We start from the raw sequence: 16855 nt of genomic DNA on the forward strand, positions 1-16855 counted from the left end.
GTTGATCGGGTGGCGCTAGTTAGCTCCGTTAGCTCTGTGAACTGTAGCACCGTTAGTGTAAACTGGTAGTGTTGTGGAGCGCGGCGGTAGTCCGAGGCTAACTGGTAGCCAGAGGCTAACTGGTAACTGGAGGCTAACTGGTAGCTAGAGGCTAACTGGTAGCTAGAGGCTAACTGGTCACTGGTAGTCCGAGGCTAACTGGTAGCTGGAGGCTAACTGGTAGCTAGAGGCTAACTGGTAGCCCTCGTCGTTAGCCCCCCTGCAGGTTTGGGTCGACCCGGACCGGCGTACATCTACACGACAGATCCAAGCGAATACCTTCCGACCCGCGGCACGGTGGTATGGCCGAAAGACCAGAGGACCTCAACCTCCCCAACGCGGTCATCACCCGGATCATAAAGGAGGCGGTGAGTGGAGGTGGCGGACAGAAAGACGAGGTCTTCTGCCCACGCCGTGGTAGTCAGACACCATCACCAGAGAGCCGGGGGAGGGGGGGAGGCGTCTGTGGTCATCTGCTTTATCATTTTAATCCCATCGCGAAATGCCTTTGTCCGCAGCTTCCCGATGGGGTGAACGTGTCGAAGGAGGCGAGGAGAGCGATATCACAGGCTGCCAGTGTCTTTGTGCTGTACGCAACCTCCTGGTGAGTTTCCTTCCTCCCATCCACTCTCTGTGCTCGGTGATTGTTAAACGTGCTCTGAAGGGGAGAGGCAATTACGCGAAGTGGCATGGTGTTTATCATTATGAGAACCCTCAAGAGAGGGTCTGCGGCTCTCCCCGGATCGGCAGAGGGGGTGGAGCGGAGACCCGAGCCGTCCCGGTCTCCGTAATTGGCCGGATAAAACTGGGGAGGAAAAACAAAAGCAGATGGCACAATAAGAATACACTGATCAGCCATAACATGCGCGGCACGGTGGCGCAGTGGTTAGCGGAAGGTCCTGGGTTCGAACCCCGGGGTTGTCCAGCCTTGGGGGGGGGGGGGTCATCCCAGGTCGTCCTCTGTGTGGAGTATGTATGTTCTCCCCTTGTCCGCGTGGGTTTCCCCCACCATCAAAAAGACATGCATGTTAGGGCCAGTACTCCTGTCTGTGCCCCTGCCCGAGGCATGGCAAGACGAACTGGAGTTGGTCCCCGGGTGCTGCTCCTAGCTACACAGCTAGGATGGGTTAAATGCAGAGGAAGAATTTCCCCATGGGGGTCAATAAAATAATAAAATTAAAATTGAAACCACCTGTCTAATATTGTGTAGGTCCCACTCATGCAGCTAAAACAGCTCTGATCCGTCGAGGCATGGACTCCACAAGACCTCTGAAGGTGTCCTATGGTATCTGGCACCAAGACTTTAGCAGCAGATCCTTTAAGTCCTGTAAGTTGCGGGGTGGGGGCCTCCATTGATAGGATTTGTTTTTCCAGCACATCCCACAAACGCTCGATCGGGTTGAGATGTGGGGAATTTGGAGGGCTAGGCAACACCTTGAACTCTTTGTCATGTTCCTAAAACCCTTCCTGAAAATGTTTTGCAATGTGGCAGGGCGCAGTATCCTGCTGAGAGAGGCCACTGCCGTCAGGGAATACTGTTACCATGAAGCGGTGTACTTGTTGGTGTAGTAACAATGTTTTGGTAGGTGGCACATGTCAAAGTAACATCCCCATGAATGCCAGGACCCAAGGTTTCCCAGCAGCTCACTGCCCAGAGCATCACACGGCATCCATCGGCTTGCCTTCTCCCCACGGTGCATCCTCTTTCCCTGGTAAACGGTGCACATGCATGCACCTGGCCGTCCACATGATAAAAAAGAAAATGTGATTCATCAGACAAGGCCACCTTCTTCCATTGCTTCATGGTCCAGTTCTGATACATGCACATCGTAGTAGGTGCTTTCAGCAGTGGACAGGGGTCATCATGGGCACTGATCGGTCTGCAGCTACGCAGCCCCATACACAGCAAGCTATAATGCACCGTGTGTTCTGACACCTGTCTATCATAGCCAGCGTTCACTTTTTCAGCAATTTGAGCTACAGGAGCTCTTCTGTGGGAATCGGACCAGATGGGCTAGCCTTCACTCCCCATGTGCATCAATGAGCCTTGGGTGCGCATGACCCTGTCGTCATTTCAGCGGTTGTCCTTTGGACCACTTTTGGTAGGTACAGACCACTCCATATGGAGCACCCCAAAAGACCTGCCGTTTTGGAGATGCTCTGACCCAGCCGTCTAAGCCATCACAATTTGGCCTTTTTCAAAGCTGCTCAGATTGTTACGCTTGCCTATTTTTCCTGCTTCCAACACAAGTTCAAGAACCAACTGTTCACTTGCTGCCCAATACAGCCCACGCCTTGGTGCCATTGTAATAAAATAATCAGTGTTATTCACTTACCTGTCAGTGGTTCTAATGTTTTGGCTGATCGGTGTATATACAGCCATGTAGTTCAGTGGGCTCTGGGGCCAAACTACAGCTGGGAGATGTATGGATATAATATTGATATGGTGATATGAGACTGTGTTTATGTGGCTATTGTAATATTCCCATGTAATTTACATGTTGTCATATCCTGGTCTTAAAGGCTACATTACAGTTAAATGAGACAACTTATCCTACCTGCTGGGTTATCATTTCCACACTATTAATAATCATCTCTCAGCACTTCATTGTGTGTAGGATAGATATCTTATGAAAGCACCAATAGCCATCCCTAACATATTGTCACATTATGGATATCGAAAAATACGGCGACATTTTATTTCGTCTTGGAGCTCTAGGCCAGCGGTGGCTAACCATGTGCCATGGAGAGCCATGTCATGTGTACGCAGGTTTTCACTCCAACCCGACTCCACACCAGGTGGCTTCTCTGATGCAGTCTTCCTCTTTGGTTGAAGGGTTGCTAATCAGTGAAACCCCCTGGTGTGTAGGCCGGCTGGAGTGAAAATCTGCGTACACACGGCTCTCCATGGCACAGGGTTAGCCACCCCTGCCCGAGGCCAAGCATGGCTTTATTATGTAGACGGCAAGCACTCTGTTACAGTGCTCGCCTTCTACATAGTAAAGTAGAAGAGGCTACTTCTACTTTACTGTGTGCGGCTGCTTACGATGAACACTACATCAGATTCTACTTTATTGAAAGGCCCTGCAGTCTACATAAGTCTACATAATGACTGTGGGTCATAAACAGAATAGGTTGCTATGCTACCCGGACGCCAAATTCACTTTGGCGTCCGGGTAGCGTAGCAACCTATTCTGTTGCCTACCAACACGGGGATCACCGGTTCGAATCCTTGTGCTACCTCTGGCTTGGTCGGGCATCCCTACAGACACAATTGTCCGTGCCTGCGGGTGGGAAGCCGGATTTGGGTATGTGTCCTGGTCGCTGCACTAGCGCCTCCTCAGTTTGGTTGGGGCGCCTGTTTGGGGGGGAGGGGGACCCGGGGGGATAGCGTGATTGATTGACTGATTGATCCTCCCACGTGCTACGTCCCCCTGGTGAAACTCCTCACTGTCAGGTGAAAAGAAGCAGCTGGTGACTCCACGTGTATGGGAGGAGGCATGTGGTAGTTTGCAGCCCTCCCCGGATCGCAGAGGGGTGGAGCAGAGACCGGGACGGCTCGGAAGAGTGGGGTAACTGGCCAAGTACAATTGGGGAGAAAAAAATCTAAAAAAAACAAAAACAAAATCACTAATTTCCACTGACATTTCTTGTTCACAACTGAATGTTTAAATGATTTGTATCAGTGATATTATAGAAATAAAGTAATTAGCATGTTGTTTACATCAGTGCTTCTTAATTTTGAACAGATTGCTCACCAAGCTGAGACGAAAAGTTAACACATCGTCATCATGCATCCCCCTAGAATCCTCTAAAGTAGTCTGTGATACAGCAGTAACGCACCGTTTCTATGGTTATAACACTGAACAGGGCAGCATCGCTGTCAGGGATGTGAGCACTGTGAGGGGTCCGGAAACGCTCTGTGAACCTTGGCGGTGGTCACATTTTGAAACACATTGTGCGTAAGTTTCCTAGTTGGGTGTGACACTATATAGCTGACCTTGTCTTTTCACCTCTGACAGCGCAAACAACTTCGCCATGAAGGCCAAGAGGAAAACTCTGAACGCAGGAGACGTCTTGGCTGCCATGGAGGAAATGGAGTTTGAGCGATTCTTGGAACCCCTAAAAGAGGCGTTGGAGGGTGTGTATGTTTTCACCGAGCCGTACGTTTTTAAGAGTACGCCAGCAGAAGGAAGGTGGCGAAACCGTTTTTAAACTCGGCTCTCTATCAGCTCAGTTTAAATGCAGCTCGCCTCGCTGACTTTGTTTAGACTCGGTCTCTCCTTTTCCGTGACTTGTTAGAATACGTGGTGTGTTGAAAATGTCTCTGCCAGGTTTCAAGCGAAGGGAATATCTGATGAAACAATCCACTTGAATTGATATCGCGCTCGCAGAATCGAATCACTTCAGTCTTGACAGGTTCAAAATTCTTCCCGTAGGTCAACAGTGTTTTTGGATTCTGTAATCGTGGTTCATCTCTACTGCAGGCTTCCTGTATTCAGGCAAACTGTCTTACAGTAATGTCTACAGTAGTCTGTACTCACAGGGTGTTCAGCCAAGCAAACCGAGGCAAAACCTGCATTTCTTTACAAACCCGTAAGCCATTTTCACTGTTCCGCTGCCATTCTGTGTAGTTTTGAGTGGAAAAACAATGGTTATTAAAGCTCAAGTCTTAGATTCTTCTTCTTGGGGTGTCTGGGTGGTGTGGCGGTCTATTCCGTTGCCTACCAACATGGGGCTTGCCGGTTCGAGTCCCCGTTTTACCTTCGGCTTGGTCGGGCGTCCCTACAGATACAGTTGGCTGCTGTGTCCGTGGGTGGGAAGCCGGATGTGGGTATGTGTCCTGGTCGCTGCACTAGCGCCTCCTCTGTTCGGGGGGAGGGGGAGCTTGGGGGAATAGAGTGATCCTCCCATGCACTACGCCCCCTGGTGAAACTCCTCAGTCAGGTGAAAAGAAGCGGCTGGCAACTCCACATGTACGGGAGGAGGCATGTGGTAGTCTGCAGCCCTCCTCGGATCAGCAGAGGGGGTGGAGCAGAGACCAGGACGGCTCGGAAGAGTGGGGTAATTGGCCAAGTACAATTGGGGAGAAAAAGTAAAAGTCTTAGATTCTAAACAGGGACTAATTTTAGACGATGTGTTGAATTGTAAGATGATGTGCGGTGAATGACGGCTGTTCGTGTCCTGACAGTTTACAAGAAGGAGCAGAGGGGGAAGAAGGAGGTCTCTGAGCAGAAACGTAAAGAAAAGGAGAAGAAGAGCAGGGAGGATGAAGACGAGGAAGAAGAGCGCATGGAGGACGACCCCGAAGGGGAGAACGAAGCAGAGGAAGAAGAGGTGGAGAATTAGGGCGTGGCTGGAGGGACGTGCAGCGCTGTCACTTCCTGTGAGGTCATCACTTGGAGCCCTGCTGCTTGCTTCTCAAGTTGGTGGAGTTTGCTGTCGGTTAAATGGAGCACGCTCACTCACACGATGCAGCTTAGATGATCTCGACTCCATCTCAGCAGTTTGTGTCGATTCAGGACCGTCGGAACTTGAAGTTCAGACTCCCTCCAAACACCAGAGTGCTAAAGTAAAATGAAAGCCCATTGCACTGAAATGACCGCGTGCACATCTCTGGCTCTTCAAATCTTTGTATTTTTTATCTTTTGATAAGTTTTGTAATCCAGTTGGATTTAGGTATATATTATACACCACATTTGATGTGTAGATTGAATGTGCTCAGTGTTTTTCCTCTGAGGTCAGGTTTCTTACGGAGTACCAGGCATTATTCACATCCTTTGCGTTTGGTGCTAAAGCCAACAGCACTCTGGACCAACACCAGCGTCAGGAAACTGACTCGCTCACACTCCTGTAGCCTCTAAAGGTGCAGAGTACATAGGCTGTACTATCAGTACCCAGCTTGCCCGTGTTCATATAGGGTGATGTTCAGTCCTGCAAAATAGTTGTTGGATCCTGTTTCCTTTGACATGCGATGTTGACTAGTTTTGGGCCAGGTAGCATCTGAAATCCACATCCCTCAAAATGAAGTAGAGTCTAAGTGACATGCTACTATAAGCTCTGCTGTTATTGGACAGATGCAGATGGTCGACATTCTTAGGCTGTTCTGTTCTGACATTTTCTTGACCATTTATACTTTTATAGAGTTGTATGACAGACTGGGATTTTCAATAAAGGTTTGTATGAAATTAAACTGAAGTATTTGACATCCCCACTGCACGACTGTTCTGAAAGAAAATAAGACACAGGAAGACGAAATAATTTTTTGAAAACAAGTTTTATTCTATCCTCAGTTTTTATTCAGATGGGCATTCCACCTTGCCGCTATTGATGTCATCAATGACATCGTGGGGAAGGCGGCCATCAATGGTGCAGCCGACAGACTGAGCAGTTCCCAGGATCTCCTTAATGGTTCCTGGTGGAAGAGAAAACAGCTTTCAGAAAATACAATCCTCAGTTTGTCATGACAGCCCAGTTCACTCCAGACGCTCTACATGAATAACTTAAGATGAAGAACCTATCATGTGTTCCAGACCTTTCGGCACAGAGTTGCCCATCAGTTTGGGCAGCCCTGCTTCCTAGAGCTGGGTCTATCTCAGCCTCCACTGGACTCTACTCAGTCACACTGACAGACGGGTATAGTGGCGGGAGGCTGACTGGTGGGAATATTTACAATGGCAGCCAAAAATACACAATGGATGCCAGCAGGAAGTCAATTTATTCTGATATGACCCAACAAATAATATGGCTTAGTTAAATTCAGTTAACGTGACTTTCAACTCTAACAATAAATACATTCAGTAAAGTTCATCTGGACTCCATTCACTATCAGTAATAAGTGTAGTTGAATAAAAACACTTTTTAAAAAGTATTTTACTACAACGATTTGTTTCTGACATAATGCTAAACCCTTGGTAGAATCAGCAAGACATTACTAACAAGCATCCATAACTAGTGGTGTCTCGTCACTTGAGTTCATAAATTAACATTTTAGTGTCAAATTCCTGATCTAAGCGATTAAGATAGCAGTCCAAAAAACATCCTACATTAAACTGAGATGGACTAAGAAATGATCACAGGACTAATTAAGTCTAAAGCCTCCTACAGACTGTGTGATGTGGGCCGTCTCAGACCACAGACGACTAAACGTGGCGATATCTTTGGTCGTGGCTCCAAGACAGTGGTCCTACGTCTCACTGTGAGACAGGTTCAAAGACGGCCGTTATTACGGTCCTGCGGCCCAAGACAACCTGTGACAAAAGTCTGACACTGTCAGAAATGTAGGATGACCATCTCACAATGTGACTGCTGCTACGACCTACATCTACTAACCAACCAATAGAAATGCAGCACGAAATGACACACTGGTCAACGCCACGCACACTCTTTGCTGGCGCTAAACACAAACAAACACACTGATAACATCTGTGACCCAAAGGCCATGGATTCAACAGCGAGCAAAACGAGATGCGGCGACTGTTGAAAGGACTTGATTCCTGCTTGGTGTCATGTTGCTCTACCAGCGGCGTAGGTTGATTGCACGCTGAGGACGTCTTTATGGACTTGCGTCGTAGCCTGCGATTCAGTAGTGTTATCATCGTACAGTCTACACAATCACACTTGATGTGGTACCCAAGTTTATTAGATCCATAATCACAGTGTGGCTTGTAATAAACTTATGGGATTACTAAAATCACACAGTCTGTAGGAGGCGTGAGACAGCATCTGACCTAGTTCTACATCTAACACGTGGGCTACAAATGTATGTTGGGACTGGAGACTTGGGGAAAATACATAAGAGCTCTCATTAACACATTAAATGCACTGACTTGCTTCAAGAAACACCACTCACCGGAGAGCTCCCTGGCAATGGAGCGAGGCCTCATGACACGAGCGATGCTTACGATCTCATCGAACGGCACGCTTCCACTGTGCTTAACTGAAAGAAAAATGAAATGATGGTGAGCACTCAAATGACCTTCTCTGAAGAACATGACCAGCTCGGACAGCCAAGAAGGCTTAGACACACCTGGGGTCAACATGAAGAAAAGGTCATAAAATTAGACAAACTCAAACAACCACGACGAACCATCTTTGACGCCCCAAGATAATTTATCTACATTTAGAAATTAATTTATAACAATTTATCTAACCATGTGCGCGTGATGGTGTGCGTCATGTCAGTATTTATGACGTGTGTTGGCGGCGTCATTTCCTTCGTGAAGTTCGTTGCTCTGTCCTAGAAACTCACTAGCGTCCTCCAGTGCAGAGAAATAGTCTACACTTGACGTGTGATTATGTCCAACGTGTCTGGTTACAGACGCACCATGACTACCACCGAGGCGCTGCAGTATTTACAGGCGTTGGACAGCGGCCATTTTAAATTGTTTAAAAATACTATTAAAGTTGTAAAAATGTTAATTTTGATGTCAGTTAGTTTCTTAACAGACATACTAACATATGTATGCATTAATATCTCAACTGGGTGTTTATCCGAATACTCAGGGATAGCTTTAACACAAGTATTATCGATATTGTCGTAAACCCTAAAGACAAGAGCCTCTCCAGATCTGCGCTGTGTTCCAGACCTTTCGGCACAGAGTTACCCATCAGCGTGGGCAGCCCTGCTTCCTAGAGCTGGGTCTATCTCAGCCTCCACTGGACTCTACTCAGTCACACTGACAGACAGGTATAGTGGCGGGAGGCTGACTGGCATTAATATTCACAATGGGAACCAAAAATATACAATGGATGCCAGCAGGGAGTTAATTTATTCTGATGACCTATTCCGAAACGACCTCAACGTTTACAAAGAATTTTGATTACTGCTCGGTTTGACCAAGTTGCTGGAGCAGGATTATTTATTATTATAATAATAAATAACAATTCAGTAAGTTTATATCCATGTATTTGTTATATTTTGTTTTACAAAGTTAGGAAAGCAATGTTTAAGTCGAGGCTGATGTCGCCTTACACGTATAAGAATTATCCCAGTCTCTTCCACACAGAGGCACTCAGCTTATTCATTACACACTGGTATCGGATCAGTACTCGGTATTGGCCGATACCCGAAGCCCTGTTAGCGGTATCGGGACTGAAAAGGTGGGATTGGTGCACCTCTTTTAGCATCTACTTAATGAATAGGAAGGAGTAGATTGCCCATCACCGTTTAGTTTTTTTAATATTGTTTTTGGATATTGTTTTTTACCTTTGTCAGATGCAGACAGGAAATGGGAGTGAGAACAAGGGATATGACATGCAACAAATGTCGCTGGCTGGAATCAAACTGGCTACTGTTGCGACCATGTGGCCATATGGTATGTGCCGTAAACCATTCGGCTATGGACGAACCCCTGCCGTTTAGTTTTTAAGATTAGGAAGGCGGAGGGACAGACAGCCCAAATTTGATTCTGCCCCACAACCCAATGATGATTTGATAATCCGGTATTAAAGTGACGAATTAGGTTAATTAGCAAATTAACATTTTCATACTTTTCTACAATGCGGTCAAATCAAAGATGTCAGTGACTTACTGTTCTTGACCTTCTTCCTGTCACGGGGGGGCTCCTTCAGGGCCTTGATGATCAGGGCAGACGCGGAGGGGACCACCTCGATCTGAAAAGACAAATAAGTCAGTATCCCTGATTCCACTCGCTGTGGAACCTTTACCCAGTATTTCTTATAAAATCCTACTGTGCACCAGAACCACTGTGGTTTAGTGCTCATGTTTGTGGAGGTCTACCCTGAGGTTAGCTTTACTGTGGTTAGAACTGGGCAATACATGGATATAATATCATGATATGGAACTAGATGTGTTCAGGGATTTTGGTTCTGGTGATATATGGTGATAGAACTGAAATGTTGTCATTCCTTAGTCTTAGAGGCTGCATCACAGTAAAGTGAAACAATTTTCTGAACTTTATTCAACCGTTTTAGCTGAGTGAAATGAACAATGAATATCTACCTGCTTGGTCATCCTATCCACATTACTAATGATAATTTCTCACCATTCCCTTATGAAAGCACCAATAGTGATCATCTAAATTGTCCTATCAATATTGGGGTACTCAGTCAAAAAAAATTGTGATTTTTATGTCGCCCAGCCTTACTGTGGGTTCGCTCAGCTGGCTAAATAGGAGACTGAATGGGTTTTTAAAATAGCATAAAATGACTTCTGATCGGCACAAACTATGACTTTCCATGAGTTAATCGTCACAAATTAACTCGTCTTTTACAAGTTTTGGCATGTAAATGCTGTTGATGAGTTGTTGATATCAGCTAACGTTGGGCTAACCTGTCAATCATGTTTGCACGCGAAAGTAACTTCACAACCACTTGCTTTCCTATACAGACTTAAATCTGTGGCGTTAAAAGCCAACCATTCTTCTCATAGATAGACCCAAGCAAACCAGCAGCACAGAAATACAAACTTAGTTCCAGGTCTATTAACTCAAAAGTGGATCACTCTATAATGGCGGAGGAGGAAACTTCAATCCATCCAAAACTTTCTATTGGCTGACGACTCACCGCTGCCTGCCTGTTCTGGATGGTCAGCTTCACGGTGATCCTCAGACCCTTCCAATCACCTGTTGCCTTGGCGATGTCATCACCAACTTTCTTAGGAGACTGAAGATGGGGAAAAAGGTAAGTGTTGAAGAGTCAAATGTTAAAAGCAAATTCTTTGTTGTCTTTAAAAAGAACAGAAGCATAAAAAAAGACCCTGTTTAAGCCAAAACAAATTCAAAATACAATTAACATTTTGTGTATAATCCATAAACGTTTTAACCCTTGAGCCTCTCAAGTGAACAGAATGTAGGATGTCACAAAGTCAAAACCAAGTCGTGAGATCGGAGCAACAGGGTGTGTTCCAGACCTTTCGGCACAGAGTCACTCATTCGTGTGAGCAGCCCTGCTTCCTAGAGCTGGGTCTATCTCAGCCTCCACTGGACTCTACTCAGTCACACTGACAGACGGGTATAGTGGCGGGAGGCTGGCTGGCACACATTGAACCAAAGTTTAAATAAACTCACCAGACCCAGGGGTCCGATTTTGGGGGCCAGCGCCGAGGTGGCTCCAACTTCTCCTCCTGTGCACCTCATGAACACTAAGCGAGAGAAAGGCGAGATGTCACAGATCTGAGAAATGCTTTTGTACAAACTGAAGAGGCTTGGTTTGCGTCAAGGTCATGAAAGGACGCAGTTATCCCAACATGTGTCACGGAGAGCCCCGTGAATTCAACCCACCCAAACGCCAGATCAGGCAGCATCAAAAATTGGCTAAGGAAACGGGGATCTGCCAGTGTGGGGTTTAGGAGGAATGAAAACCTTTCCATTTAAAGGAACACAAACCTCCCTTAATGCCTCCATCCTACACAACTACAAGTGTCTCAATCAGCTTATAGATGTTTAATGCCCTGGAGCAATCCAGGGAGGTGCCAGAAAAAGCACCGACCAAAACTAAGTCAACATTTTGCAGTTGCAGTTTCCGAGTCGCTTTTTGCGTCGTATCGTCAAACTTAAACGAGTGTTGACATCCGATAGAGCTTTAGCTCTAGCCCGTCCCAGGAGATGGATGACACCCAAAGGTATTCAGGAATCCCACTGAGGCAAAATAGCAGGGTAGCCGTTTGCCTCTAAAGCGATAAGAGCTAGATAGTTTATCAATATAACGAGACTAGATATGGTGTGGGATTGTGGTTCTGGTGATACAACTTAAATGTGTCATTCCCTGATCTTAAAGGCCGCATGGCAGTAAAGGGAGACAATTCTCTGAATTTGACTGTTTTACCTGAGTGAAAAAACAACAATGAATACCAACTTATTCACAAAATATCGTCACATTATTGATGTTGAAGTGTTCAGTAAAAAAATGTTGCAATTTACTAATTTTGTGAATATCGCCCAACCCAAGTATAAATTACATGTTACAGAAATGTTGCTCCATTTCAAGTTGTATGGCTTACACTGACGGATCAGGAGGGATTAAACGGTTCACTCAATAGCCAAAACAATTCTTTTCTCTGACTTTTGATTATCAGTCCCTTTTGAGCTATTTGAATATTCTGGGGTATGATTTCCAATACCTGGGTCCTATGCAGTCAGAAATGTATTCATTATTCTCAGAAACATGGGTTACCACTTTCTCTGACTCAAGATTTGTTAATGACCACGGACGTGTAACATCAGCCAAAACTCAGTATTCTGCCACAAAAGCCCGAAACATTCAAACATCAACTTCTGCTCTCAATACTTGACATTTGAAAGAAAGGCACTACCATGTTTATCACTTTGGACATGTACAACTACTACTCCATATAGTATGGTTTTGATTACCAAGTCACAAATGCACTACTAATACCACTACTTCATATGGTTACTTGATAAATGATATTCATCCTTGTAATGAGTTTCTGAGACAAAGGTTTAACAGTGATTGAAAACAACCATGTTTTGCGATTCTGTTATCGAAACGTTAGAACATTTGTTTTTTACTTGTAATCATACTAGAGCCTTTTGGGAACTATTTCAAAATTAGATATCTGGAAAGGACTTTCATTTGCCCAATTTAGGTAAGGGTATTAAATTTGGAGTTGTAGAAATATGTAAATGCTGTACAATAGCTTCATTATTATGGCTAAACAATGTATCCATTGATCTAGATTTATTAATGTCAGGCCACTATTCTGTCTTCGTGAATGAATCATTAATAAATTCCAAGAAAGTACTGAAATGTATACAAACCAAACAAGCTTCAGATATTTACAGGAACATACACATATTGATTTCTGATTGGACCCAGCTTATTTTCCTTATTTTGTGCAATACTAACACATTTGTGATAGTTCAGTTTGAGTTGTACTATTTGGTAATGTGTTATTGTTGTAACCGGTTACTTTCTTGCCCGGTGCGGGATTCGATACGGGCTGTACTAGTTTACATCAGTGGTTCTCAACCTTTTTGGGGTCCTGGACCCCCTGCGTAGTGGAGCGGCTACTTCCTAAAGTCTCACGTATGATAAGGATAAACTATGATCCAGCCAAGCAGCGGCGGTACTGCAGTAACTCCATATAGTACATGTTCAGGTTGACGCTCCCGAGACCCGACCCGTCCGAACCGCTGCTGGATGTGGGCGTGGCTTTGGATAAACGCGTCATGGGCCCCGTTTACACCTGGTTTTAAAATGCGTTCTGGGCGACCGGGTCCCACGTGGACGGCGAGACACGTCGCTGTTTATACCCGAGTCTATCACGCGTCTCCAAATGCGTCCTGCCGACCACTTGGGATCAGATTTCGTTACTCCCAAGATTTCCCGTTACGTCCTTATGGAGGACGCGTTAGCGTTTACGCTACTAAAGATGTGGCCAAATGCGTCCCAGACCACCTCGGCAAGCGGTTTGAGTAACCGATTCACAAAACGTTTTGGTGGTTATCCAAAGGAGTTGAATTCAACTGACCTGGATGAATGAGAACCTTCACAGATACGTTCTGGTGGTCGTTTACGCCTACATTTAGCGCTGTCCGCTTGTGACCCGATCGCGAAACACGCATTTCAAGAGAAAGCGTAAACGGGGTCTTGGAAAGTAAGGGCCTCAAGAGTGGCCTATCGGATTCACAACATTAACCACAGACTAGTAACAACACCTACTATCCCGCCTTGATTTTGATTACATCATCCGGTTCTCCTCTGAGTTAACTAGCTGATTATGGTCGGGATATAGACCAGGACCAGTTCTGCACCGGCTTTCACTCAAGGCGGCCATTGCGGACCACGTGGGTCCGTCTGTGACAGCCGCCGCGACGCTCTTACTAGTAGAAGACGAGAAATGAGAAGTCCCCAAACCTAACCACGTGGTCGACACTAAGTCATATAAACACATGTGAACTGGTTGATTCAACCTCTTCTGTCCCATCTTTACCATTCTGCTCCGCCAGGCGGCCCCGTCCACGGACGAGGCGCACGGATCGACTCCATGTTGGCTCTCACACATTTAGTACCCGTAACGTCTCACGTACCAACTTTAATCTCGTTGGGGTCGAATTTTGGAGGCATGATGCTGCTGTAAGAGTGGAGCTCGGCTCAGTTCAGCTGGGTTTGGTGAGGGTGTCGGATGAACCCGGATTCGGGACGACCGAAGACTGTTGCACCGTCACCGCTAAAGGGAAAAAACGAAAAGGCTGAAAGATGGCGGCGGGCACGTTTATATCCCCGGAAACCACGCGAGAGTCTCGCTTCCACTTCTCGCCGCGTCACGTGACGTCAGCCACAGAGCGCGCAGCCCCCTGTCGGCAATGAAGAGCAAAAACAAGTCTTTAGTCGGGAGACTGAAGAGGTCCTAGAAGGAAAGGGGGCAAAAGAAATGGGAAGAAGGGAGGAAAGGACGGTTTTACAGAGTTCAGAGGAAAGTGGGGGAAAGGAGGTGTGCAGGAAGGAACAGGAGAGGTGAGACAATAATTTCAAGACTCAGACTCGGACACACTGGACTAAACACAGTACACTTTTCAAAACAGGCGAACACAGTACAGGCAGATGTGACTACTGTGGGCGGGAAGAAACCATAGAGCATGTTATGATATGTTGTCAGAAATATGATGCAGGAAGAAGGCGTCTGACTCCAAATCTCAGCAAAATAAAAGCACAATTTGATTTAGTAGATATTCTACAGAAGAATTCAACTGAGTGTTATAAACTCTTGTTTCAGTTTCTTAGAGTAACTAATGTAATTAAGATTTGAGTTGGGGTTTTTTCGGGGGGGGGGGTAGTGTAACTAATAGACATTCTGATCCACACTCCATAACCAGCTGGTGGCGGCAATGCACCAATTCGTTGTTTGCCAACCGCCAATAAACACCAAGAAGACTGAAGAGGTCACTGGTTAGTTTTCTTATTTTGGCAGAAACAACTTTCATTCCAGGGTGTCTCCCCGCCTGCCCCCCAGTGACTGCTGGGAGAGGCTCCAGTATCCCTGACACCAGGATAAGCGGTTTGGATAATGGATGGAATGGAAGTTTCCTTCTTTGTCTCAGCTACTCTAACTAACAATACAATGGATGACTTTAGACTCACAGCTCTACTTCGAAACAGATTGTGTCCATTTTAAAAGTGAACCTCAAAATTGGTTAAAATTGGAAGACTGATAGGAACGTGGCAGACATCCAACGCTTTGAAAGGAGTTTTTGTGGTTGTAATCTCATCCAAGCCAAGGTTCTGCTAGCATGGAACTAATGAGTTGTTTGCAGAACAGTACGCTGGTGAACATCAGTGCCAGGCTCTGCCCCCAGTTCTCTTTTGAGTACTTTCATTTGTTTAAGGCAGTGGTTCTCAACCTTTTCGAGTCGCCACCCCCCAGAATAATCCGGTTGGTGTTCGCGACCCTCCCCCCAATAGCACTGGGACATTTAACTCACAACACCCCGTTGCAAACACATTGATCACTCATAAACTGTCTGCACAAGACTTTTCAGTGACTACTGTAAACATGCAAGTACACATAAACACACACATACATTCATAAATAGAGTCTGAGTGGGCCATGTTCAAAGCCTCTATTGTAGATGCGGCAGGCAGGAGCTGTGGTCAAAAGGTCATCGGTGCCTGTCGAGGCAGCAACCCAAGAACCCGCTGGTGGACATCGTCGGTGAGGGAAGCCATCAGGCTGAAGAAGGAGGCCTTTTGGACTTGGTTGGCCCAGGGGTCTCATGAAGCAGCAGACAGGTACCGTGAGGCCAGAAGGGCTGCCACTTCGGCGGTCGCGAAAGCAAAAACTTGGGTGTGAGAGGAGTTCGGCGAGGCTATGGAGGAGGACTTTCGGTTGGCCTCAAGGAACTTCTGGCAAACCATCCGTCGACTCAGGAAGGAGAAGCAGGGCTTGACTTAGGCTGTGTTCAGCTGGGGAGGGGAACTGTTGACTCGGACTGGGGATGTTGTCGAGTGGCGGAAGGAACAGTTTGAGGAGCTCCTGAACCCGACTAACACATCCTCAGAGAAGGAGGTAGAATCTGAAGACTCAGGGGAAGCCCCACCCATATCCCGGGCAGAGGTCTCTGAGGTAGTTAAAAAGCTCCTCGATGGCAAGGCACCGGGTGTGGATGAAATTCGCCCCGAGATGCTGAACATTGTTGGGCTGTCTTGGTTGACACGCCTCTTCAGTGTCACGTGGAGGTCGGAGACAGTACCTGTGGAGTGGCAGACTGGGGTGGTAGTTCCCATATTCAAAAAGGGGGACCGGAGGGTGTGCTCTTATTATCGGGGCATAACACTGCTCAGCCTCCCTGGGAAAGTCTAGGGTGCTTGAAAGGAGGCTCTGACCGATTGTCGAACCTCATATCCAGAGGAACAATGCGGATTCTGACCTGGCCGTGGAACAACGGACCAACTCTTTACCCTTGCGGAAGTGCTGAGGGAAGCATGGGAGTTTGACCAGCCAGTCTACACGTGTTTTGTGGACTTGGAGAAGGCTTACGACCGTGTACCCCAGGGCACCCTGTAGGGAGTTCTGTGGGAGTATGGGGTACCGGGGCAGTTGCTACAAGCCACCCGGTCCTTGTATAACCAAAGTGAGAGCTGTGTCCGCATTCTTGGCAAAGTCAAACACGTTTTCGGTGGGTGTCGGACTCCGCCAAGGTTGTCCCTTGTCTCCGATTCTGTTTGTGATATTCATGGACAGGATCTCAAGGCGCATCCAAGGTGAGGAGTGTGTCCGTTTTGGGAACCTCAGAATTGCATCTCTGCTCTTCACAGATGATGTGGTTTTGTTGGCTTCATCAGAACGCGACCTCCAGCGTGCACTGGGGCGGTTTGCAGCTGCATGTGAAATGGC

General features: G+C 46.6%; 2 protein-coding genes and 3 non-coding genes across 6 annotated transcripts; 1 reads left to right on the top strand and 4 right to left on the bottom strand.

Moving 5' to 3' along the window:
• Positions 1-201: 201 nt before the first annotated feature.
• Positions 202-6218, top strand: pole3 (polymerase (DNA directed), epsilon 3 (p17 subunit)). Its single transcript, XM_056279197.1, has 4 exons — positions 202-407; positions 558-643; positions 4062-4180; positions 5231-6218. Exons 1-4 carry the CDS (start codon positions 342-344, stop codon positions 5386-5388), a joined length of 429 nt encoding a protein of 142 aa, XP_056135172.1. The 5' UTR covers positions 202-341; the 3' UTR covers positions 5389-6218.
• Positions 6219-6297: 79 nt separating this feature from the next.
• On the bottom strand, positions 6298-14211 carry rpl12 (ribosomal protein L12). 2 transcript variants are annotated; one of them, XM_056279195.1, is made up of 6 exons: positions 14052-14211; positions 11070-11143; positions 10567-10665; positions 9573-9654; positions 7892-7978; positions 6298-6454 (listed from the first exon to the last, which is right to left on the bottom strand). In XM_056279195.1, exons 1-6 carry the CDS (start codon positions 14086-14088, stop codon positions 6336-6338), a joined length of 498 nt encoding a protein of 165 aa, XP_056135170.1. In that variant the 5' UTR covers positions 14089-14211; the 3' UTR covers positions 6298-6335. The 2 variants fall into 2 exon arrangements, with proteins under 2 accessions (XP_056135170.1, XP_056135171.1); XM_056279196.1 differs by having other exon boundaries at positions 13955-14094.
• Positions 6562-6688, bottom strand: LOC130112172 (small nucleolar RNA SNORA65). The gene has a single exon (XR_008810203.1). It is a non-coding gene; the product is annotated as a small nucleolar RNA SNORA65 (small nucleolar RNA).
• On the bottom strand, positions 8615-8741 carry LOC130112173 (small nucleolar RNA SNORA65). The gene has a single exon (XR_008810204.1). It is a non-coding gene; the product is annotated as a small nucleolar RNA SNORA65 (small nucleolar RNA).
• Positions 10900-11026, bottom strand: LOC130112174 (small nucleolar RNA SNORA65). Its single transcript, XR_008810205.1, has one exon. It is a non-coding gene; the product is annotated as a small nucleolar RNA SNORA65 (small nucleolar RNA).
• Positions 14212-16855: the final 2644 nt, after the last annotated feature.

Source organism: Lampris incognitus, chromosome 4, assembly GCF_029633865.1.
Source record: "Lampris incognitus isolate fLamInc1 chromosome 4, fLamInc1.hap2, whole genome shotgun sequence".
Taxonomy (NCBI): domain Eukaryota; kingdom Metazoa; phylum Chordata; class Actinopteri; order Lampriformes; family Lampridae; genus Lampris; species Lampris incognitus.

Coding starts and splice junctions, on each gene's coding strand:
- rpl12 (XM_056279195.1), bottom strand. CDS start 14,088: ATGCCTCCAAAATTCGACCCCAACGAGATTAAAGTTG. Junction 10,666..11,069: donor AAATCGGACCCCTGGGTCTG/GTGAGTTTATTT, acceptor CCCCATCTTCAG/TCTCCTAAGAAAGTTGGTGA. Junction 6,455..7,891: donor CATTGCCAGGGAGCTCTCCG/GTGAGTGGTGTT, acceptor CTCTTCCACCAG/GAACCATTAAGGAGATCCTG.
- pole3 (XM_056279197.1), top strand. CDS start 342: ATGGCCGAAAGACCAGAGGACCTCAACCTCCCCAACGCGGTCATCACC. Junction 408..557: donor CCCGGATCATAAAGGAGGCG/GTGAGTGGAGGT, acceptor CTTTGTCCGCAG/CTTCCCGATGGGGTGAACGT. Junction 644..4,061: donor GTGCTGTACGCAACCTCCTG/GTGAGTTTCCTT, acceptor CACCTCTGACAG/CGCAAACAACTTCGCCATGA.